This window comes from Gadus chalcogrammus, chromosome 9 (genome assembly GCF_026213295.1).
Source record: "Gadus chalcogrammus isolate NIFS_2021 chromosome 9, NIFS_Gcha_1.0, whole genome shotgun sequence".
NCBI lineage: Eukaryota > Metazoa > Chordata > Actinopteri > Gadiformes > Gadidae > Gadus > Gadus chalcogrammus.
In genome coordinates, this window is record NC_079420.1 from 2,623,481 (window position 1) to 2,646,687 (window position 23,207).

A 23,207-nucleotide genomic window follows, 5' to 3' on the forward strand; every position below is an offset into this window, starting at 1 on the left:
TACAAAGAATATATATGTCAATGGTGTCAAAATAGTGCCATAAAAACGTGTTTGGAGTTTGCAGAAAGTTTTTGGGTGGTAGTGTTCGATTAAACTATTTATGAAAAGGTTTCTGCAAAAAAATAATGTCTGAATTTAATATACTTCATATTGGTGTACAGTCATACTGCATTGCAGCCATAAAATGTGTGTGTGTGTGTGTGTGTGTGTGTGTGTGTGTGTGTGTGTGTGTGTGTGTGTGTTTGGTTTTAATGGGCAGGTCAATGTGGGCCCCATGGTGGCCGGGTCGTGGAGCTAAGAGCCCCCCGTATTATGACTGCGGTCAAGTGAGCCGCCATTCGTTCATCCGCGGTTAACCAAGCCGTCACACAAAATCTTCCTGCGCCTTTACTCTAAACAGCCTTTGGGTGGTATCTCGCAACGTTTTCAAAATAAAACCCTTCACCTACGTGTGTAGACTAGACATATAGAACACTAGCTGTCTTACGGCGGCGTCTAGAATGTCCGCACTTGCGGACATCTTGCCAGTCAGCTGCTCACCCATAACATTGTGGTGGTCAGGACCAGGGCCGACGGACTGCGGGGGAAAGTGAGACAGTTGTGGGGGGGCCCAAGGCAGAGGGGGGGCCCCATGGCAATAAAAAATAAAAAAATAAATAAAATGATCTACCATTATCTACCGGCCACTTCTCCCCCCCCGTCAACAATCCCCCCCCCCCCCGTCAACAATTGCTCCCTACCCCCCCCCCCCCCCCCTCAACAATTCAGCGCAGGGGGGCCCATTTAGTACCTCTTGTATAGGGGCCCAGGATTTGGTGCAACGGCCCTGGGTAGTGGTACTGTATGTACTTTATAAATAACCATAACTTGCTACATTTTCAACCGTTTTCCCAACGGTTTGGTTTCTTACAAACCTTATTAACGTGGTTATAGTATTGTACCTATTTTAGAACATTTCAATTTTTTTTAGAATCTAACATAATTATTCATCAGTATCATGTATAGTCAGTACACCAGTTAGTATGGTCATATCAGTCAGTGCGTAAACTTATGTGAAATACGGTCTATAGCCCACTTCAAAGTGCTGACATAATACAATTTTGCAAAGGCGAGAATATGCATGTGTACGTTTTTCAAATGACATTTTCTCTAAATCTACACAGTAAAATCTAATGGTTCCTTGTGTACAAGTAGTCAGCACACCGGTTGATATGGTCATATCAGTCAGTGCCTGAATATGCTCTAACCAATACGCAGGCCTTTGCCGTCTCTCGGCTCGAGCTTCTCGCTCACAACCAATCACGTTCTTCTGGAGGTCACTAGTTCTTAATTGATTTCAGCTGCGACTCCCCCGCCTCTCCTCATAAAGCGCCCCCACCGTGACGGATTTTAATCGTTTATTTTGCGTTGGATTGCGTGGGCTGAACAATCCGGACATCGTGGCCACCGACGTTGACCCCCCGCCACCGGGACCCACGCAGTGAGTAACGCGGGGTAGCCTACTTCCTTCATGAGCACTGCACATGTTACACTCTTCCCATCTCCTCCTGTCGTCTGTTCTCGCCCCTCTATTGTACATGTTTTACCGCTGGAGGTTAATGTGGATTTGCTGATGGAAGTGGTAGTTTGTGTTGAGTGGTTTATCTATGGGATCGACTGACTAACTAACGCTGCGGACCGCTACAGCACCGACCACCACACTGGGAAGTGTCCTCTGCTCACTGTGGAAGCAGCATGGAAGAACTGCAGCAACTCTGATGGAAACGAGGACCTCCACGCTGTTGAACACAAACTGTTGTAGGCCTACTCAAACCGAGGCGGTCCCACTCGGTTAAAGATCTCGTGGTCAATGCGGCAGACCGCTGGACCTGGACGTCACCTTCTGCAGATACTTCACTGCCCTCAGGAATCCACGGATAACTTGAAACATGTCCGACTCCGCATGTCCGAAAAAAATCCAGGATGGAAACTTGTGGAAGGAAGAAAGGGTTCTGTTTTTGCTCAACCCATAACCCCACTGAGCCCTTCTGTGGAAACCTGTCTGACTGACCCTACTGACTGGGGGCCTGTTGATGTGTGTTTGGTTGGTCTGGTAGAAGGTTTTCTGCTTGTGATCTGCAAGGTGGTCCTGGGTTAGATGTGGTGTCTGACTTGCACACCACTCTCCCAATTCTATTCTTCTCTTTACTACTTTTCTACTTTCAATACACTTGCTGCTGCTGCTGTTGACCGCTGGTGGTGCAATGTGTTTTTTATTCGCGTATGTTCTGTGGACTTTGCATTTGTATTTTAATGAACATGTTTACTGCCTGTTAGACCTCGGATTGGCAAACCTAAACTCCTTCACTGGCAAAATGTAGATGCAAATTAAATGCCGAAATTAACATTTCAATATTCGTTTTGCGTATTTCACCAATAGCTTCGGAACTAGACGGACCTCGTATATAATTTGCTCTTCAAAGATGCGGTCAGGCGCCCCCCGTTATATAACGTTTTCTGCCCGGTACGAAATAGACCGACCAATAGCAACCCTTTAGGCTATCTAATGTGAGGTTGGATATACGCAACATGTAGAGGTGTTTCAACAACAAAGATGGAAGTTGGGAAACTAAAGACTGTATATGCTCACTAAAAGAACGAACGACTACTAAAAGATTTTGAGGAATATGCATTTCTGCATAACCCGTTCCAATGCTATGATTAGTCGAGGCCTATCCAATAGCAGAGCATCGACCCATTTTAGATCGCGCCCTTTAGACACGCCCCTTGGAAATTGAACCGCACTTCAACGCAGAGGATCCAGAAGGATTTCACAACGAGTCCATTGGAAGATATCGAGGAACATGAACATCACCAATGAAGGAGAGTAACGTTTCCACTTGCTATAGGAAGTTAGTGAAGCACTAAATGGTTAATAATAATAATGATAAAATGTGGTCACCATTTATTGACTTTTTGGGTAAGACTTGCTTTACTAATATAACCGCTTTAAAACCGCATTCATTTACTTTTCTTGTGTCGTTTCCCACTATTCATTAAATGTTTTATAGAAGTAAAAAAGTAATCAATAGAACTATACACATTTGTACAACAATTAATCATTATACAGGATTTGAACATTTTCTATTCGAGCTCATGCTTCATAATATTTCCAAGGATTGCAGAGTACCAAATGATTTATGACCGTTGTTTTTGTTCAGGAGCGGATTGTAGTCCCAGAGGCTTCAACAGAGCGGGTCTGGAGCTGGGAGCTGCAGGTGGATGTTGGCCAGGAGCCGTTCAGTCCTACAGGAACAGACGGGTGAGCCGTGGAACTGCACATCCTATAAACTCCTCTTTGGCGTGGTCAAACGGTTCAGAATAAAACTGGAATTCAGTCATTGGTTGTGATTGGCTTGTTAGCCAAGCGTTCTCAGCCACTAGGACGAGTGTCCTTATGAAGATTAGATGTGTGGCTGGGTTTGGGAGTTTATAGGAAATGATACTTCTCAAGAACGCACAGAATGGGAGAAGATAAGCTATTGACATCTGAGTGAGCGAGGAGAAAAAAAATCTCCAGTGTTTAAATAGATTTTGTCTTGTTTCAGTAGAGGTGATGGAGGCGGTCGTCTGGAGGTGCTCGTCTGGAGGTCCGTGGCGGTCGTCTGGAGGTGCTCGCCGTGAGGTCCATGGCGGTCGTCTGGAGGTGCTCGCCGTGAGGTCCATGGTGGTCGTCTGGAGGTGCTCGTCTGGAGGTCCGTGGCGGTCGTCTGGAGGTGCTCGCCGTGAGGTCCGTGGCGGTCGTCTGGAGGTGCTCGCCGTGGCGGTCGTCTGGAGGTGCTCGCCGTGAGGTCCATGGCGGTCGTCTGGAGGCGCTCGCTGCAGGTGGAGGGAAGGCCGGGAGCCGTGCAGCCCAACGGATGCAGAACGGTGAGAAACGGAACTGCACAGCTGCACATTCTTTTTTTAGGCTTGGTGAATTGTTTAGAATTAAAACTTTGACATGGCGCCACAGCAACTCTGAGGTGTTCTGGAAAATGTCAGATGCATTCTCAGCCACTAGGACTAGCTCCAGGATGTAGGCTAGGTGTGTGTGGCTGGCTGTTGGCTTAAATAATACCTCACTCAAGACTGCACAGTAGGGCATCAGTGAGATCTGTGGGAGCTAAAGCAGAGGAGGAGTTGATTATCTGCATCATGTACGGGGAGAAATGTGCAGTGTGCAAATGGAACGCGTCATTCGCCTTTCAGAAGGACTGAGGCGGAGGTCCTGGAGGCGGAGGTCAGCCTGGAGGCGGCGGTGGCCTGGAGGTCCTGGAAGCGTCCAACCTGGAAGGGGCGGCATGGAGGGCCAGGTGGCGGCTCCTCATCCAGTAAGTGTAACTCATCTTCAGTGCATCCATGATTAAAGGGGAGAAAATGTTCCAGTGTGCAACCGGAACTTGTGGTCTCACATTTCAGAAGGGCCTGGAGGCGGCCAACCTGGAGGTCCTGGAGTCGGTGGGCCTGGAGGCGGCGGTTGGGTCCAACCTGGAGGGCCTGGAGGCGGTGGTTGGGACCAACCTGGAAGGCCTGGCGGCAACTTCCTGGAGGGCCCGCTGGCGGTCAGCCTGGAGGGCCCGCTGGCGGTCAGCCTGGAGGGCCCGGCGGCGGCGTCCTGGAGGGCCCGGCTGCGGACGTCCTGGAGGGCCCGGCGGCGGGCGTCCTGGAGGGCCCGGGCGGGCGGCGTCCTGGAGGGCCCGGCGGCGGCGGCGGCGGCGGCGTCCTGGAGGCCCGGACGGCGGCGGCGCGGGGCTGCCTGGAGGGCCGGCGGCCTGGCTGAGGGCCCGGCGGCGGCGGCGGCCCTGGAGGGCCCGGCGGCGGCGGCGGCGTCCTGGAGGGCCCGGCGGCGTCCTGGAGGGCCGGCGGCGTCCTGGAGGGCCCGGCGGCGGCCGTGTCCTGGAGGGCCCGGCGGCGGCGGCGTCCTGGAGGGCCCGGAGGCGGCGGCGTCCTGGAGGGCCCGGCGGCGGCGGCGTCCTGGAGGGCCCGGCGGCGGCGGCGTCCTGGAGGGCCCGGCGGTGGCGGCGTCCTGGAGGGCGGGCGGCATCGGTGGAGGTCCTGGAGGAGACGGTCCCGGCGGTGGACGACGGCTGGGGGATCCGGCGGTGGAGGTCTGGAGGCGGGTCGTGATTAGACCAACCAGCTCCTCATCCATGGAAGGTAAGCTCTTCAATCTGATCAATTTGATCAAAGAGCGCAGCCATGAACTGGTGGTATCGCCATTTGGGGACTAAACTCTAATGCTTAACTCAAGTAGCTGCAGTGTTTCCCCCAGTACTGTGTGTTTAAGGCTATCTTAACAGTAGGGCCCCGCTATGACTACCAATGTAGAAAAATTATTATAAAAAAATAATTATGCAATTACAAGTGCAAACTCGTAGGGAAAGAAAACATACTTTCCTCAATACAAAAATTGTAGATAAATAATTTGTCTGTAATACGTATACTGTTCAAAACAATAGTCGTGCCCATAAGCATTTTCGCATGCAATTGAAAAGGCGGGTTGTATGTATATTGCGAAACTGAAAACCCTCAACGAAGACCCCCCCCCCCCCAACCACCACCTATGGACCAGACATTGTCTGGGGGAAAACACTTAACAGGTGTTGTATCCTACTTAGTAGTTGAGTACAATAGGGGTAGCTGTGGTCATATCTCAAATGGTTAACTGAGGTTGCTCAGAGGATTGAAGACGACACTTGGGTATGAAGATCCACTGCAGGGGGCTGAACGACCACTCATCTTCCGGAGAAGGTACATAAATCTACAGCTGATGTGATTAAAGTTCTGCAGTTCAGATCCGCTGATAAATGGTCCCAAACCGTATCCACAGCGTCCTCATGGTGCAGGCGGTCAAACCTCCACCTCTTTGAAGAGACCAAGCAGCTTAATGACTGACTGGTTCGAGGACGGACCTAAGGCCTGCAGCGCAGCCGACTAGAGACTCTCTGTGGAACCGGTAAGATACTGGATTGACCATCTTGAAGACATTTTCATTTATTCAACAAGGTTAGTTTTGTTTGGCGGGTATGTTGCTTTGATACTAGGGGCTTCTTCTGTAACAAACCTTCTAGAGAATAAGATCTGACTTCATCCAATCAGCGGGATGTCCTTGAACAAGAGCCAATGGCTGAAGGTGCTCAAACGCATTATTTAGACTCGCTCCTCTACTATTGCTGTAATCAAGCTGGATGGCTATTTTGCTCCTTCTACTGACAAAATCAAGTCTGCCACCTGGTGGCTGATGAGGGCGTAGCAACTCGGGTACATTGGAAACATGATAAGAAGAGCCTGTTTTTGATGGTTGGATCGTACACCTAAATGTTTTTACATCAAAATATCGATGCTTGTTTTCATCCTTTCTATGTTTAGCTTTGATTTATCCTTGTGACCCATTCCCCTTAGGTTCAATTAAGTTGACCTCTCCTTCAGGCGACTTAAAGGGAGACCAGATGTGCGGCATCTGGGTGTCATCGTGCAGAGACCAACGCTGGTAAATATTTGCTTCGTCCTTGAACAGACCTAACGCGTCAAACGGCAATTATATAATCCCTCCTGATCTTTATTAAGGTCTGAAGACCAGTCTTTTCTGTGAACATCTCCACTGACTAGTGTGCTCTTAATTAAATTAAAGTTAATTAAATGCAGCAACTCCAATTCACCTGGAGGCTCGTATTGAATTTTTTTTAAACCTGGTTCTCCAGCACTAGGTCTGTTGAGGTAAATAAATGCTTGTTTTTTCGCTAATTTGAGTCTATGAAATCAAATGCTGATTGAGCCCGGATGGGGCTGTTCCGGCATTTATAGACATTTGATTGCCCTTGACACTGATTCTACTTTTTGCATCAATTTACTTCACAGTACTGAACTACAACAGTGTGTCCTACTCCCATAAACCCTGAGGATCCCTGGATGGCTACACCAGCACATTAATCCACACCCAACATCATCACACAGTGCACACTCTATAGAGCTTGTAAGTCCGCCCTTTGCGGCGGGACCTCGTGAGATCGTAAGATATGACTGAGTTTCAATGGAGAGAAAGTAATTATTTTCTCCATTTTATGTTTCACCACATTTTGGGGGAAGAATGTTTGAATCAATCTTTGTCATTTATTTCTGTACTCCACATCTGTAATCCCAGCTGTTGTATTTTAACACGGTAGCTGGGAACCCTCTTTATAGGGAGCGGCTAGAGGGACGAGGCTGGAAGCAAACCTGATCCTGGATCTTAACCTTCTTTCTAAACCTAATGCCGCAATTTAACCGCAAATAAAGTGAGGCCTAAAGTAACTTGACTCTTACCTAAACTTGCTTGCCTAAACTCGCTTGTCTAAACTCGCCTGCATAAAACCTAAACTCGCTTGCATAAAACCTGATCTTGCTTGGCTAAACTCGCGTCGCTTGTCTAATACCTGAACTTGCTTGCCTAAACTCGCTTGCCTGAACTCGCTTGCCTAAACTCGCTTGCCTAAACTCGCTTGCCTAAACTCGCTTGCCTAAACTCGCTTGCCTAAACTCGCTTGCCTAGACTCGCTTGCCTAGACTCGCTTGCCTAGACTCGCTTGCCTAATACCTGAACTCGCTTGCATAAAACCTAAACTCGCTTAGCTTGACTAGCTTGCCTGTACTCGCTTGGCTAAACTCGCTTGCCTAATACCTGAAGTCGCTTGCCTAATACCTGAAGTCGCTTGCCTAAAACCTAAACTTGCTTGTCAAACACGTTACACAAAGTTAACCATCCATAATCTTTAACCCAAACCAGACTTGTCCCTGGGTCGCTCCACTTTAATTTAGAAGTTTCTTCTTTTACCTCATCTGCGTTTTGAGTTGCATTCTTTGAGGGCTTGAAGTGCTTTAGTGGATATTTGAACCTTTGTTTGACGCATCAATAAACATGCTTTATCTTTACCCATTTTGTTTTGGATTGCATTTCTATGTGTAATCCGGCCAAATGTTCAGTGTCCTTACATGTAATGTCTATGGTCTGACGATAATCTGACCTCTTCATGAAGCAGAATGTGTGAATGTTGTCCTGTGAGCTCCAGGCTCTCTGTGGGCGTCAACGTCTCTTTAGCAAAAGGTTGGAGAGTGAAATTCATTTTTGTGCCATTTTCATGTGTTCCTGAGTATTTCAGACCTGTGGTGTTTCACATGAGACCTTAATGGGAACTTTTCTTTTTCTGCCTGCATACGTAATGCCTACATTAGTAGGGTGATCACTGTTGATCCCAATATTGATCATTAACCACCTCATTCTTTGGGATTACATATCATGTAATTTATGAGCATATTTGCAAATGCCTCCAAATATCAGATTGTGTAAAAACCAATGAAATGTAACCTGCTTGATTTAAAGAAAATAAAACATCCAAATATTATAAACCTGTTTTGTGTTGCTCTCTTACCATGTGGAAATGAGCAGATAGATATGTTTAGCTCTGATTTGCTGCCTCCTTTTGGTGTGGTGCTGGGATTTGTTTAACATACTATTATAATTTCCAGGATAAGTTAATAACCTAGTATAGCCTACCTGGAAAAGAAGGGATATGATGGCCAGGGCAGACGGACAAACAGGCGGTGAGTGGGCCGGGCAGGTCAGAAATCAATGGGCTACCTTGTTTTTGTATAGAAATATTGTTGGTTATATTATTCGTTATATTATATATCGTTATATGATTCGTTATACGTTACATGATCGTATAGCTGGATTGTAGAAAGGCACTGTTATAAGACATGCTGTTGAGTGTCAGGTTTTATGGTGGTTTTATGATGATAAGCATGTGATACTTATTTTAATATTTTACAACACTCAGTCGACACGCATTTGAAATATTATGGATATTTTATGGATATGCATATCGGAGTCAGTTGAAATTACTGACGACATGCAAAAATGAAGTTGATAGCACTCAAACCAGACACAAATTTGACAGAAATGAGACTTGACATTCAGGGGAAACATGTCTGAAGATGGATAATAGCTATTCACTTGACATGTTGATTATGTTATGTATAATTTAATGTATATTGATAATATGTTCTTGATAACCTTATTCAGTTTTAAATTAAACAATGTTGACATGGGACAACTGACAAAACTGAAACTAAACTGAGACAATCTTGATGCTCAACGTACACTCAACTTGTATTAACTTTATACTCAATTTATATTAAACATCGAACTATATAGGTAAAGTGTTAAACGATAGATACATTATTTGGCCATATATGCTTGATATTATCTTTCTGCATTAAGAATATTGTCTTTTCAATGGGATGCTGACCTCAAGGCTGAACACAATGCATGAATCAATTAAATCAAAACAGTATAATGTAACAGTAAAGCCGTAAGCTAATTCAAAACAGTTTCACCAGAAAACATGATGCATTTCACAACTGTCTTAAACATTCCCCCTTTGACCACTGCAATGATTATTTATCAACAAGGATTTTTCTATTTAATTAAACAAGGGATTGCTGTTTAAGTGTGTTGTGGAAGCAACAATACTACATAAAAGTAAATAAAGAATGAGCATGGCATGGGTTGGCGGGTGCTAGGACCTGGGGCTGCAGTTGCTGAACCAATGGGGCGTCCCTGCAGGGAGGAGCCTGGCTACCGACCAACCTCCACACCCTGCGAGAGAGCTGTCTGCATTCCTGCCATACACACACAACACTCACACAAACACACACACACAAAGACATAGCCAAACACGCCCTCACTTTCTCCCCAAGCAGGAAGAACCCTAAGGTAAGTGTGTGTGTGCGTACGAGATGATTGGAGTGTGTGTCCGTATTCTCAGGAATTCGTGGTCTCTGTTTGGATCTCGGGGTAAACTAAAGCCCCGTGTGATTGGCTGGCTGTCTCTGTTCCTCTTCTATGTTTGACTGTAGGTAAACAGAGCAGTGGCGGGATTGTGGGCCTGTCACTCAGCAGCCAACCCGGACCTCATCCCCACTTACCCTGCAGGTTGGTCATTCATCCTGGTCGTCCTCTGTGTGTCTCTTCTCGCTCGCTTGCTCTGTCTTTCACTCTCGAAAGCGTGTGCCGGTAAAGGACTCCTGCACTGTCAGAGCAGAGTGTGTGTGTAGCAGAGTGATTTGAGGGTGCTAAGCCCAGCCAGGGAAACGATGGGAGCATCAGGCCTAAAGTAGAGTCGCAGAAGTCCCAACATCTGCAGGTTCGATGACCATTTAGGTCTGATTCTGTGTGTTGTGGCTATGGCCTTGACAGGTTATGTGTATAACATGATACAGCTTTGGCGACTGCATCACCAGAGATTGTCAGGCAAATACAAGGTGGCCCAGCAAGACTGTTACAGTGAAATAAGATGCAAGGTGAAGCCCTCCACCTCGCTGCTGCTGCTGGCATCATGCAAATGCACGGTAACCCCAGAAGAGATTGATAAGAACATTAACAACCGGGCTTGAGGGCACTTTGGTTTTATGGAAGGCATTAGCCCTATCTTCAACGAGTAATGAGCTATGGATGGTGCTCTTTCAACAGTAGGCTTATGTGTAGTTTATGGAGCTAAGAATAGGACAGAATTGAATAGACCTCTTTGGTGTTCCTAAATAACAATGATGTAGTTCGTAGACGGGCCGATGGCAGAAATCCCCCTTCTACTCTCTCTCAGTAGGTTGTGTTATGAACACAAAGTTCAAATGGTTCTTTCTCTTGATGCCAGAATTTATTTGAAAGGTTTTAATAAGGAAAGACACAAGGGGAGGAAGTTCCAGACCCAGGCTCACAGTCCTGTCCGTCCGGACGTCAAATACTTAATCGATAGATCAATTCACAAATGCGAATTGGTGCGGAACCTCTCAGTTAATTTGATAACACCCCATGAGTTGATCCGGGGTGTTATCAGCGGGAGCCGACCAAATCGCTCTGGACGCATTGGACAGACTTACAACCAGACACACGGAACATGTCAGACATACAACCAATAAACTTTGAGGAAAAACAATATGAATGCATATTTTCAATCCAGTCACAAATTAGACTTGTAAATAGGAGTAATCCTTCGATGCAAAAACTCTTATGTTCACAGTTTTACACTATTCTCAATATTTGGACTCGTGCAACGTGACAAATAACAATATGCCTGCTTTAAATACTCTTTTGTTTGTTTACATGCTGATCTGCTCAAATGTTGCTAGCGCCAGTCAAGCTCTGGTGTTTGCCCATTGTGATTAAGCCCTGTATTGCTAACGTCACCTAACAACGATGGAGACAAAACCACGTAATATTCGTCCTTTCTGTTGTTTTAATGGCTTACAAATTGCTCAGTTTAGCGTTGAAGGGGTTCTTTGGGGATGGCCCTAATGAAGCCACAAAAGACCTCTTGTAGCTGTTTTGTGTGACTATTCCATCATCTCTCCGTAAGATCTCTATCTTCTGCCAGCGGGCTACTGCTGGGACGTAATCATGACGTCCACTCCAAACTGTTCTCTAAAACAACACCACTCAACCTGTCATACAGACTAAGTCTTCTGTAACCCTTATGTCACTGACTGAGTGAGCACAGACACTTGGGACTGAACACGGGCTTTGTTAAATAACTACCTCAATATCAGAGCCTCTCAAATCGACACCTGTCTAGTGTCTACCCTGTCCACCACCATATACTGTTAATTAAATGTATTATTATTATTTATTACTCCAGTATGACTTTGATGCCCCCCTCTGGTGCTTGACACCTGTCTATCAGTCCACCACCATATATTCCAGTATGACTTTGATGCCCCCCTCTGGTGCTTGACACCTGTCTATCAGTCCACCACCATATACTCCAGTATGACTTTGGTGCCCCCCTCTGGTGGTTGACACCTGTCTACCCAGTCCACCACCATATACTCCAGTATGACCACGATGTCCTTCCGCATGCAGTCTCATCATGAGCTCGGCTGGCAGTGATGCAGGCGACGGGGGTCTGGGGGCCCCGCAGACGAAGACCCCCGGGGAGAAGGCCTCGGGGCCCGTGAGCGCAGACGGCTCGGGGTGGACGAGGGCCAGCTGCACGTGCTGCGCGGGGGGCCCCGTGGAGCCCCTGGTGCTGCTGCAGCTCAGAGCGGGGCTCCCGAGAGAGACCAAGGACTGGGTCATCACCCTCATAGCCACCGCCGTGAAACAAGGAGGTGAGGGCTGTGCGTGTGTGTGTGTGTGTGTGTGTCGCCGTCTGTGGGTCAAATTTGCATGTGCAAATTTTTGAGACCTAGAGAAGCCGGCAGAGAAGGAGACCTGGTCAGACAAAACATTCTACCCACCCGACAGGTGAGCTAGAAGCCACCGTGACGCCAGAAGTACCGCAATGTGGGGGCTGACATCTTGGTTTATAGGAACTGACAACTTCTGACAATGTGGAGCAAAGTGGAAAAGCAAGATGATTGAGTTTGCCGTTCCTCGTGAACGTGCAGGAGGTTTCTTATAGCACACATAGGTTTATGTTTGTCAGAATTTGGCCTACAAGTGAAATCAAGGTTTCTGTCGGGTCACATTTGTAGGACTATACAACGCCAAAAAAACAAAAAACATGTTACTAACCCAAATCTAACTACAGTACGATACATTGAGCAAAGTGCAACTACAGAAATATGAGTACAAACGATTAAAACGATGTAAAGGGAGACTGTGGCCCCTGGGGTCTTCTGGGTGAATTGGCCCCAGTCTCTCCCAGGGTGCGTGACGAGCCGGGCCCCTGGCAACCGGGGCCACAGGAGAACGAGGACACAGGGAATCAGCAACATCAATCTGTATTCTAAGGACAAGCAAGACAAGATTAGTTTACTTATTTAAAACATTAAACTTTTTTTTTTTTTTTGCAATTTGGTTTGTCGGTCCAGTGACATCATTTTCTTTTATGATCCGTCTCGACTTTCGGTAAACAAGTCAGGCTGATTTGAATGGTCGTGGTCTGTATAAAGTTTTGTATTTAGTACGGCTTTCTTTGAACGTGACCGTGGTAGGGACAAGACTGGCTACAAACTAACTGACGTCTGAGGTCTCGTAGAACGCTTAGAGGAACCCAAGAGCCCGCTTTACGGATCTTAGCGGGAGCTGCTTTTTAGTGATTTTTGTCATTTCGAATCCAACGTCTGACTTGAGACGCCGGCTTCTCTGTTGCCTTGACGACTTGACCCCGACAGGTGCAGGCTTGTCCGCCCACCCGGGGGAGGAGCCTAGCGGTGACATCATCGTGGTGTCGGCGCCGCGGTGCACGCTGCTGCGGGCGGCGGAGGAGCTGGGTCTGTGCAAGCCCTACCGCACGGGGGACATGACGGCCTTCTCCTACCACGACAGGAGCAACTTCAGGGACGCCGGTAGGGGGGCGGGCGCGCGCGCGCACACACACACACACACACACACACACACACACACACACACACACACACACACACACACACACACACACACACACACACACACACACACACACACACACACACACACACACACACAGGGCCTTAAAGTGAGCGTACACCTTGTGTACAGGCCCTAGCGTACGGGGAGAGGTGACCCTGTGTGTTTATGTACAGAGCCCTAGCGTAAGGTGACGGGTGACCCTGTGTGTTCCAGACGACGTGCAGGTCTTCCTGACCCTGGCTGAGAGACAGTACATAGTGAAGTACGAGCTGGAGGGCCTGCGAGCTCAGAGGGACCTCAAGATACCCGGACTCCCAGAGGGGCGCCTTCTGCAACGCCGGGATAACATCTGTGAGACTGTGCTGGCTGGCTGGCTGTCTGTCTTTCCACGTGCTCTCAGTAGACACAAGCTCTCTCTCTCTCTTTCTCTTTCTCTTTCTTTCTCTTTCTCTTTCTCTCTCTCTCTCTTCCCCTCCCCCCCACTCTTTCTGTCGGCCCGCCCGCCTGTCTGTCTGTCTATCTGTCTGTATGTCTGTGTGTGTGATAAAGCTGACAGGATGTGGTCCACAGGGCAGAAGCTGAAGGCGGTGGGCGTGGTCCAGGGCATGTTCCCCCTGAATGACGAGGACAAACTCAAGGCTCTAAGTGACTGCTGGTACTCTGGGAACCAGTTGACTCAGCCTCTGGGTGAATGGACCGCGCACACACACACACACACACACACACACACACACACACACACACACACACACACACACACACACACACACACACACACACACACACACACACACACACACACACACACACACGCGCGCGTCCACGCACACGCACACACACGTACATGCGCTGTCTGACACATTCAGATGCAAACATTGAAAGGGACACATACTGAGAAAATAAATACACTGACATCTGAAATAGTCTGTAGGTCGAGGTTACAGCCACAGCCACAACTGCATGCAAAGACCCAATGCACATGTCCTCCTTCCTGTACGATCCTCCTCCCCTCACTTAGAACGAAGGCACAACCCAGACAACCTCAACGACAACAAACATTTCAGTTTCTTCCTCACTTTACGATCCCCCACTTCCTCCAACGACTCCTCTCCTCTTTGTCGCTCCATCCCAGACAAGATCCACGCCTACTTCGGCGGTACCGTAGCGTTCTACTTCAGCTTCCTGGACTTCTACACCTGGTCTCTGCTCCCTCCCGCCATTCTGGGGATGATCCTCACAGTCTTCTCCGGTACCACGCTCCCCTCTCTCTCCTCCTCAGCCTCCTAAAGGAAAACCCTACGAATCAAACACATAGACTCAGTAGATTTGTGCTACCAGTCGAAGGATTCCCCCTGAGGACGAAGGCTGCTGTCATTAATCAACTGTCTCCACCAGGGAGCGTCAACAAGGAGGCCATGGACTCCATCTCAGACTCCAAGGTCGCCACGGGCGACGGGGACGACGACGACGACCAGACGGTCAGCGGTCACATGATCCAGGCGGTGTTCAGCATGCTGTGGTCCACGGTCGTCATAGAGATGTGGAAGCGCCGCAGCACCCTGCTGGCGTACCGCTGGGGCACCATGCAGCTGGCCGAGCGCTTCTCCGAGCCCCGCCCCGCCTACCACGGCGCCCTGGGGGTGAACCCCGTGACGGGCCGCGTGGAGCCGCTGTTCCCCGCCTGGCAGCGGGAGCTGCGGATGGCGCTGGTGTCGGTGCCCGCGGTGGGGCTGTTCCTGGGTAGGCCCCTAGAGGGAGCTAGTGAGCAGCAGTACAGTGTTACACTCCCGGGTAGGCCTCTAGAGGGAGCTAGTGAGCAGCAGTACGGTGTTAAACTCCTGGGTAGGCCCCTAGAGGGAGCTAGTGAGCAGCAGTACAGTGTTAAACTCCCGGGTAGGCCTCTAGAGGGAGCCAGTGAGCAGCAGTACAGTGTTAAACAGCTCCAATTTTTTTCAACGTCACCCAGTTAGGTCTCATGATACACATGATACAAAACACACAGAAAGGGATGTTCTAAACATTGGTCCTTGGGGATGCTCTGTTTAGGGTTAGGGTTTGGGTTGGGGTTAACCCTAACAGTACCCCCTGTCCCCCCAGGCCTGGTGGTGATGGGGATGCTCGGTTTCTACTGGGGGGAGGCCCAGGCCCAGAGCCTCCACGCTGAGTGGGACTCGCTGCTGTCCAGCGTGGTGCTCTACCTGCCCTCCGTGGCCCACATCGTCTACACCAACGCCCTGGGGACGGCCTACAGGCAGGTGGCGCTGGCGCTCACAGAGTTCGGTGAGTGGGGGGGAGCTGGGGCTCCACTGGAGTGAGTGAATAGAAAAGGTGGAGGATGGAATGTGACCTGCCTGGAGCCGGATCTCTCAATGGAAGGGAACGTCAGGAGGACTGAGAGGGGAGGGAGGGTCAGGGTCGAGGAAGAGGTGCAGCACTTTATTTTTAATTGTTTTCTGACTGACTTTTGAATGGCTTTTGATAACAACTTCTGCTTGAGGAAACGATGAAATAAATGATGGAATTTGTTGACTTTAAGGCTTGAGAATAGTTTATATTACACATTCCTGTCGTAAAAAAGTACTTTACGTATGCAAAGCAGCACATAGTAACCACAGTTATCATTGGTCAACAGAAGTGTAATTGCTCATCATTCAGATAGATAACCTTGTCACACACATTGATCCAGCTTATTTGATTTTCCTAGAGAACCACAGGGAGGAGTCGGCCTACAACGATCACCTCACAGGCAAGATCCTCGTGGTAGGTTTTGACCTCCTCTCCATCTCTGTACGTCCTCATGTCTGTGATGAGATGAACCATGGCTCACTCCCCTCCTTTCTCGTTGGGTCAATCTGCTGTAGTTCACCTTCTTCAACTACTTTGCCGTGCTCTTCCATATCGCCTTCTACAAGCAGGACCTGCCGCTACTCCGCAAGGTAAGAGCATAAAACCTTCTCTGTAGGGCCGGGAGAGTCTCCGGTTGTTCTGGGTGAGTTGAGTGGATCCTAATCTACTCATGATAAGATAGTACTTTATTGATCCCAGATCATCCCAATACAAAACAATAAGTGTAGGCATATATGTCAACAGTTTCTATGTGAGGTAGTTACCAGTAAATGCTACGTTATTTAACCAATCATTATGCATTTATTACTATACTATACCTTGGTAATAGATGAGGAGATGTGTCTGTCTGTCTGTCTCTCTTTCTCTGTCTCTCTCTCTCTCTCTCTCTCTCTCTCTCTCTCTCTCTCTCTCTCTCTCTCTCTCTCTCTCTCTCTCTCTCTCTCTCTCTCTCTCTCTCTCTCTCTCTCTCTCTCGTGTGTTACCGCCTGTCTTTCGCCCCTCCAGCGCCTGGCCTCCCTGCTGATCATCACCCAGCTGGTGAACCAGGTGACGGAGGTGGTGATCCCCTTCCTGGTCGACCGCTTCCTCAGTGCGCCCAAGAGGAAGGAGAAGAAGGAGGACCCTCAGGAGGACAAGTTCAGGAACCAGAGCAGCCTTCCTGATTTCCCTGTGGGTGTGTGTATGTGGAGGTCGTGCGTGCGATGCGTTGCTGGGATAAGATCGGCCCTTTAGTCGCCAAATTTGAATCCCAGCATTGCAAATAATAATACAAATATGGAAAGTACTCCAATATATACAAACCCGTCTATACAAAACACCTAATAAACTAAACGACGGTTAAACTAAAATTCAAAATATCCATTTTGACGTGTGTGTGCTGTGCGGTATGTGTGTGTGTGTGTTTGGACGGTTCATGAACTCCAAAGCCTGTGTATCCGCTGTCTTGAGTCCCAGACGCCGTCATGTCAGAGCGCTCCCCTGTGTGCTGTCCGCAGGGCCTGTTCTCGGAGTACATTGAGCTGCTGGTGCAGTTCGGCTACTTCAGCCTGTTCTCCTGCGTCTACCCGCTCACCGCCGTGCTGCTGCTCATCAACAACCTGACGGAGATCCGTTCCGACGCCTACAAGATGTGCAAGCTGTTCAAGAAGCCCTTCTCGGCCCCCGTGGCGGGCATGGGGGTGTGGCAGGTCAGCGCCTCCTCCTCACTCTGACGAGGCACAGCGAGCAGATCCATGCAGTCCCGTGACCCATGTCTCAGACGCTGGATTATTATCTCTCTCAGTAGATTGGAATAGCATATATGTTGACGTCATTGCGGGAGTGACCTTCTATTTGCCGTTTCCTGTGTATACTGGTTTAAGGCGACGGCATATTGTGGATAACGTTGTCGTGTGTCTCCCTGGCCTCTCCGCGTCTCTCCTCCCACAGACAGCGTTTGAGGTCTTGAGCTTCGTGTCGGTCATCTCCAACTGCTGGTTGCTGCTTCTGTCGCCACGGTTACAGGAGCTGGGCCATGAGAGCGGCGTCACTGGGACCAATGTCGTGCTGGTGGCCGTCCTGATGGAGGTACCGCCCCCCCCCCCCCCCCGGGCGCTGTAGAGACCCTCCTCACGGAGAGGCCATCGGAGCAGAAACACGCTCAGAACTCTGGTCACGGGTCTGCTCCTTTGATGCACCGGGGCACGGGTAGTTGACTAAACTAGTGGAGAGAGGTCAACTACCCGTGCCCTGGTTAACACCAGGGCACGTGGAGAGAGGTCAGCTACCGGTAGTTGACTAAACTAGTGGAGAGAAGTCTGCTACTGTTATCACCAGGCCACGGGGACTAGTGGAGAAGTTCTACGGTTGACTAAACTAGTGGAGAGAAGTCTTCTACCGGTAGTTGACTAAACTAGTGGAGAGAAGTCTTCTACCGGTAGTTGACTAAACTAGTGTTCCCTGGTATATAAAAAGAGCAGAGCCAGACCAGCTGTTCTGAGCCCCCCTGTGTCGTCCTGATGCGATCCTTGTGAGGAGGGTCTATACTGCCTTAAGGGATCGGAAACCAATGATCTCTAGCCTTGATCTTGATGACATGAATCTTTTTTTTCAAGGTCGATATTTATACGTGTGTGTGTGTGTGTGTGTGTGTGTGTGTGTGTGTGTGTGTGTGTGTGTGTGTGTGTGTGTGTGTGTGTGTGTGTGTGTGTGTGTGTGTGTGTGTGTGTGTGTGTGTGTGTGCGTGCGTGCGTCTGTTCAGCATCTTCTGATTATGGTCAAGATGGTTCTGGCCAAACTGATCCCTGATGAACCGGACTGGATCCGAGTTAAACGAGAGCAGAACGAGTTCATATCAATGCAGGCCTTAGGACAGCAGGTTAATACTCACTCACTCACTCACTCACTCACTCACTCACTCGCACACATCTTTGTATTATTGATGTGGGATTGGGATTCTATTTGATTTTCAGTAATATAATCACTGCTACAATTCTTACTGATATTTTTATTTTTCTTTAAGTAACAATTAGAACTAATGGTAGCTATAGCTGCTATCTAATAATAAAAAAAGATCATACATCACATCATATAATGCCTTCAAACCGTGAAAGGGAACCATTGATGGTCTGATTGTAAAACCCGCTGGCCCCTGACCTTTCACTCCCCCTCTCCCTCTCTCCCCCTCTCCCTCTCTCCCTCTCTGACCCCTCTCCCTCTCTGACCCCTCCCCCCTCCCTTACAGAAACAGTGAAGGGGATTGTGGAGAGAATGGGGCAGGCCTGTGTTTGGAGCTTCAGTGCTGCATTCACTCTCATCCAGTCCTGCGTAGCTAGGCAACCCGTTGAGTATCACTTCACAGAGAGCAGACTATATGCCCTTATTATATCCTTCTGTCAGCTAGCAGTGCTTCAGGGCTAACCCCAGGCAAATTCTCACACGCACGGCGGCAGGAGAAACTCGACATGGGGGCATCTGAAGTGACAGAGGGGGGGGGGCACCACTATTTTTCACTTGCTGATAACCCAGGAGGGATCATAACCGCTGGTACAATTACTCGCAATGCATTTGCATTTATTTTGCAGTCGGTTGAATTGACCCCGCCCTTCTATCCGGAAGGCCAGTAACAATTTGTTTTTTTGGAGTTGTGTGAACGAAGCACTCTGACGCAACACATGGGTCGAGCATGACGGATGGGTCAAGGTGAAAATACGGGATAGGAGATATGGATACAAAACTAAGGGGGGAGGCCATGTTTTAAGGGACAGGCATTGCAGCCTTCTGGCCCCTTGGTGACGCCGGCCGGAGCTCCAGTCCCAAGTGGGTCCCCAAGAGCAGCTGGGGGCTATGCAAAAGGCGTTCAGCGTTCACAGACACCCTCTGTGACGCTCGCCTGGTGTGGGTAGTGCATCTTTATTCCAAGAGGACTTTTTATGTGTTTTGATTTTGATTTGTACGGGTGGCTGTTGAGGCCCTGTGGAGACTGTTACGCTTCGCTCTGTAACGGACTGCTTTAAATGCTACTAATTGATGATAGTGGTACTTCCTATTTTTCGAGTTAAGGTAGAGCGCGTCATTTAGCGGCCGTAGCGCATGGCTTTCATATCCGGGTGCTGTTAGTGTCTAGAAGGTCCTGGTCCATATTGTGTGAGCGGATGCTAGTGCAGAATGACCTCACTACAAGGTGGCGTGTTGAACTACGTGGATGTTAATGAATTTAATAAATTTAAGAAAAACTGAATTTGACCCTGAATTTGTGTTAAAGAAAAGAACAATGGGTTGAATATTACCTGCTGAATAATTGTATTTTTTAAAAGATTGTTTTTTAAAAACAAAATTCAACAACAAGCTTCAATGGAGAAAAAATTCCGGCTCACCTAATTCACCATGCCATTTTGCATTCAGGACATTTTACATACTTACATAATATTGTTTGATTCACACCTAGGCATTGTAATTTCCAGAAGCCTTAAAGTATTGATAATGGTGCTGTGTTTCTTTTTTCATGTGATTCATCACGGTTTGCTCGTCCATAAATACGCATTATCTGCTTGATGTACTCTTAAATCAATGTGGCTAAAATCCCCTTAACTCTCATAATTAACTCATATACCACCTCACCATACCACTTTCCTGGAAAAACAATGTCATAGATTTCACTAGACATCGATAAAGAAGAAATCCCCAAGGAAGTAGATCCGATTCCTTATTTAACCAACATGTAGAAGCTGTGGATCTGAGATCACACAGAGCAACCAAAGAATTGTGCCTTTTATGAATGTGTTGTTTTACCATATATATTTATACTTTTTCACGCGTTGTTTGCCTTAAACAGATACTGTACTTGAATGAGGTGGTGTTACACTTGCTTACGAATGTTATTTAATGATTGACTGCAGGCATATTGTGATAATATATAAGTCAAACAGGCAGAGCGGAGATGGACTGACGTTACATCCAGGGATCCTACCATCTGAAAACTGCCCCTGGGCAAGGCACTAAAGAGAAACAGGTTCTATTCCCAGGCTGACCCTGACTTCTCGTGTGCGTCACGTTATGCAGTAATACCCTTTTTGTTTGTTGAGAGTGATGACCAAATATATACTATTCATAGGCTTTTGTACATTTACAATAAACATGGCTTACTTCTCCTTGAAAATTCCAAGTTTACCTTCTTTGCTAAACATTATGTGCTGATGTTATTTTTACTTTTAAGAGCTTGAGCTGCTTTTGAATGCAGGACAGATGCACAATAGATATTCACAGAGCTTTGATTGGACATCAGCTCAGCTTTAAGACGACTTTTTATAATATGTCTGTTCAGTCTAATGAAATATAGACTAGAAGTGACGTGTTTCCACCGGACCACAGATAGATAGGCATACACTCTTTCAGCCACACTGTGGAATCACCACACAGCACACAGGAGATGTTATTTTTTAAATTTTAATAAATAAATACATAAAAGGTTAATCTCTCGGTGAGAGAACATGGGGCACGCCCCGATGTGAGGGCAGCATTTACACAGGAGCAGAACCACCAAGCAGCCTCCTCTGCACAAATGACACTTTGAGTGTTTAATCCAGTGGACGGGATCCTGTCTGCAGAGGGCGGCGGGTCATGGACACATAATTCATGAAGTAAAAATCACCAACACACATAGTCTTTGTCCCTGTGTAAATGGCCATTATTCATATATAGCATTTAGCTAAGAGCTATTTTGGGAGGACTTCAATTTGGAGAATTTCTAGCTTATTATTTTATACCCTTTGGCCTTTTAAAGTGTGTGCAACACATTCTCTACATAATAAAATACTATGCAAGACAAGTCAAACTTGAGGATGGTGACAATCGCGAACCACTCGGAGGTATTGAGGGGGGAGGGATAAGGGTAGGAAACAAGTGATTACAGCTTCTTTACAAAGCTGCCTTTATGCTAGTCCTACGGTTACATAAAGAGCATGTCTGGGGACGCCCCAGACACGAGGAGGTATATCGTGAGAAATAATAAGCATAACCATCTCCTAGGAACTACCACGAAGCTCAAACACTGTCAAAATATCACATCTAACAAAATAAAACTCATGATAATGTTAGAAGCGTTCCTAGTGTCTATGAGAATACTTAAATAGATTACATGGAAGACCTGCATCCGCGCCAATACTCGTAATCAGTACATTTACAGTATTGTACATAATTTCATGAAAACAATGACGGATCCTGATTGACCTTTCGAGACATAAAAATATACATTAATAAAAACCAACCATCTTGTAACAGCCTTAGTCGTGAAATAAAAAACGTTTACCTCTTTAGGTCCTGAATTGACGTAACGTGGTACATTTGTGGTGAGTCACGCAAGGAAAAGGAAACTAAAAAGGCTATCTTGTAGCTAGCAGAGGCTAGAGAAAGATGCGTCACATATATACTGTAGTGGAGCTGTCCCATGTTCACATTAAACAGACTAGTTTCATTTACTAGTGGGAATGTGGTGTAACAGCAAATACAAAGTAAGTCTTACAGTGACTTTTGGTGCAATGTAACGGATTGGCTTGAATCTGTGACACATTGAACACTGAGCACTTTAGGCACCATATCCATATACAGACCCACTAGTAGCTTATTAAACGACTCTGAGTGGCCAGCCATAACGTTATATACCCTTTTCCCTCGGTTATGTCTGCCAACTTTCCTAGGTCCAGTGTTGCCAATGGAGAATGGAACGCTTCTATATTTAATGACTGCCCGGTCTATAAGCTCAACTCAACAGAAAGCTGACTACAGAAACACAAAACCGTGGATCCAGCAGCAATGTATTTAGTATGTATGTGTTGTTGTTGTTTTGTCCGCGGGGCCCACAGTGTTTCTACCTGTAACAAGGGAACTTCCATGTGTGTGTGTGTGTGTGCGTGCGTGCGTGTGCAATACTATGTGCATGCAATCAACCTGTGAAAGTTGTGAGTTGTGACGCCACACTCAGCCCCATCCAGGGGGCTCCAGAGGCCGTGCTCTTGAGTCTTAGAGAGTAGAAAGAAAATGTTATGACTCAAATCATTGAACCCCTAACGGGGAGCCAGTGGTGGCTGCCTCTTCTTCTACTGTGTGTGTCAGACTGCCTTGAGCCAATGCACCTTTATGGCCGACTGCTCTCGTCCTTCTGAGTCAGTGTAGCCTGCAGTGGATAGCTTGTGGGCTGCTGCGGTCCTGGCAGGTTCCTGGGGAGGGAGGGCGGGCCTATAGGAGGTGGCAGCAGGTTCCTGGGGAGTGAGGGCGGGCCTATAGGAGGTGGCAGCAGGTTCCTGGGGAGTGAGGGCGGGCCTATAGGAGGTGGCAGGAGGTTCCTGGGGAGTGAGGGCGGGCCTATAGGAGGTGGCAGCAGGTTCCTGGGGAGTGAGGGCGGGCCTATAGGAGGTGGCAGCAGGTTCCTGGGGAGTGGGAGCGGGCCTATAGGAGGTGGCAGCAGGTTCCTGGGGAGTGAGGGCGGGCCTATAGGAGG

General features: G+C 47.9%; 1 protein-coding gene and 2 long non-coding RNA genes across 3 annotated transcripts; all 3 read left to right on the top strand.

Annotated features, from left to right (window-relative positions):
- Positions 1-1,406: 1,406 nt before the first annotated feature.
- On the top strand, positions 1,407-1,921 carry LOC130389507 (uncharacterized). Its single transcript, XR_008896562.1, has 2 exons — positions 1,407-1,480; positions 1,687-1,921. It is a non-coding gene; the product is annotated as an uncharacterized LOC130389507 (long non-coding RNA).
- Positions 1,922-5,906: 3,985 nt separating this feature from the next.
- On the top strand, positions 5,907-8,482 carry LOC130389495 (uncharacterized). Its single transcript, XR_008896561.1, has 3 exons — positions 5,907-5,977; positions 6,424-6,511; positions 6,880-8,482. It is a non-coding gene; the product is annotated as an uncharacterized LOC130389495 (long non-coding RNA).
- Positions 8,483-9,654: 1,172 nt separating this feature from the next.
- Positions 9,655-20,887, top strand: ano10b (anoctamin 10b). Its single transcript, XM_056598897.1, has 16 exons — positions 9,655-9,772; positions 9,916-9,991; positions 11,915-12,162; positions 13,171-13,344; positions 13,601-13,738; positions 13,958-14,074; positions 14,520-14,636; positions 14,783-15,127; positions 15,485-15,667; positions 16,092-16,147; positions 16,249-16,323; positions 16,739-16,903; positions 17,230-17,421; positions 17,663-17,800; positions 18,474-18,590; positions 18,957-20,887. The coding sequence occupies exons 3-16, from the start codon at positions 11,922-11,924 to the stop codon at positions 18,963-18,965; spliced, it is 2,067 nt and encodes a 688-aa protein (XP_056454872.1). The 5' UTR covers positions 9,655-9,772; positions 9,916-9,991; positions 11,915-11,921; the 3' UTR covers positions 18,966-20,887.
- The last annotated feature ends 2,320 nt before the right edge of the window (positions 20,888-23,207 follow it).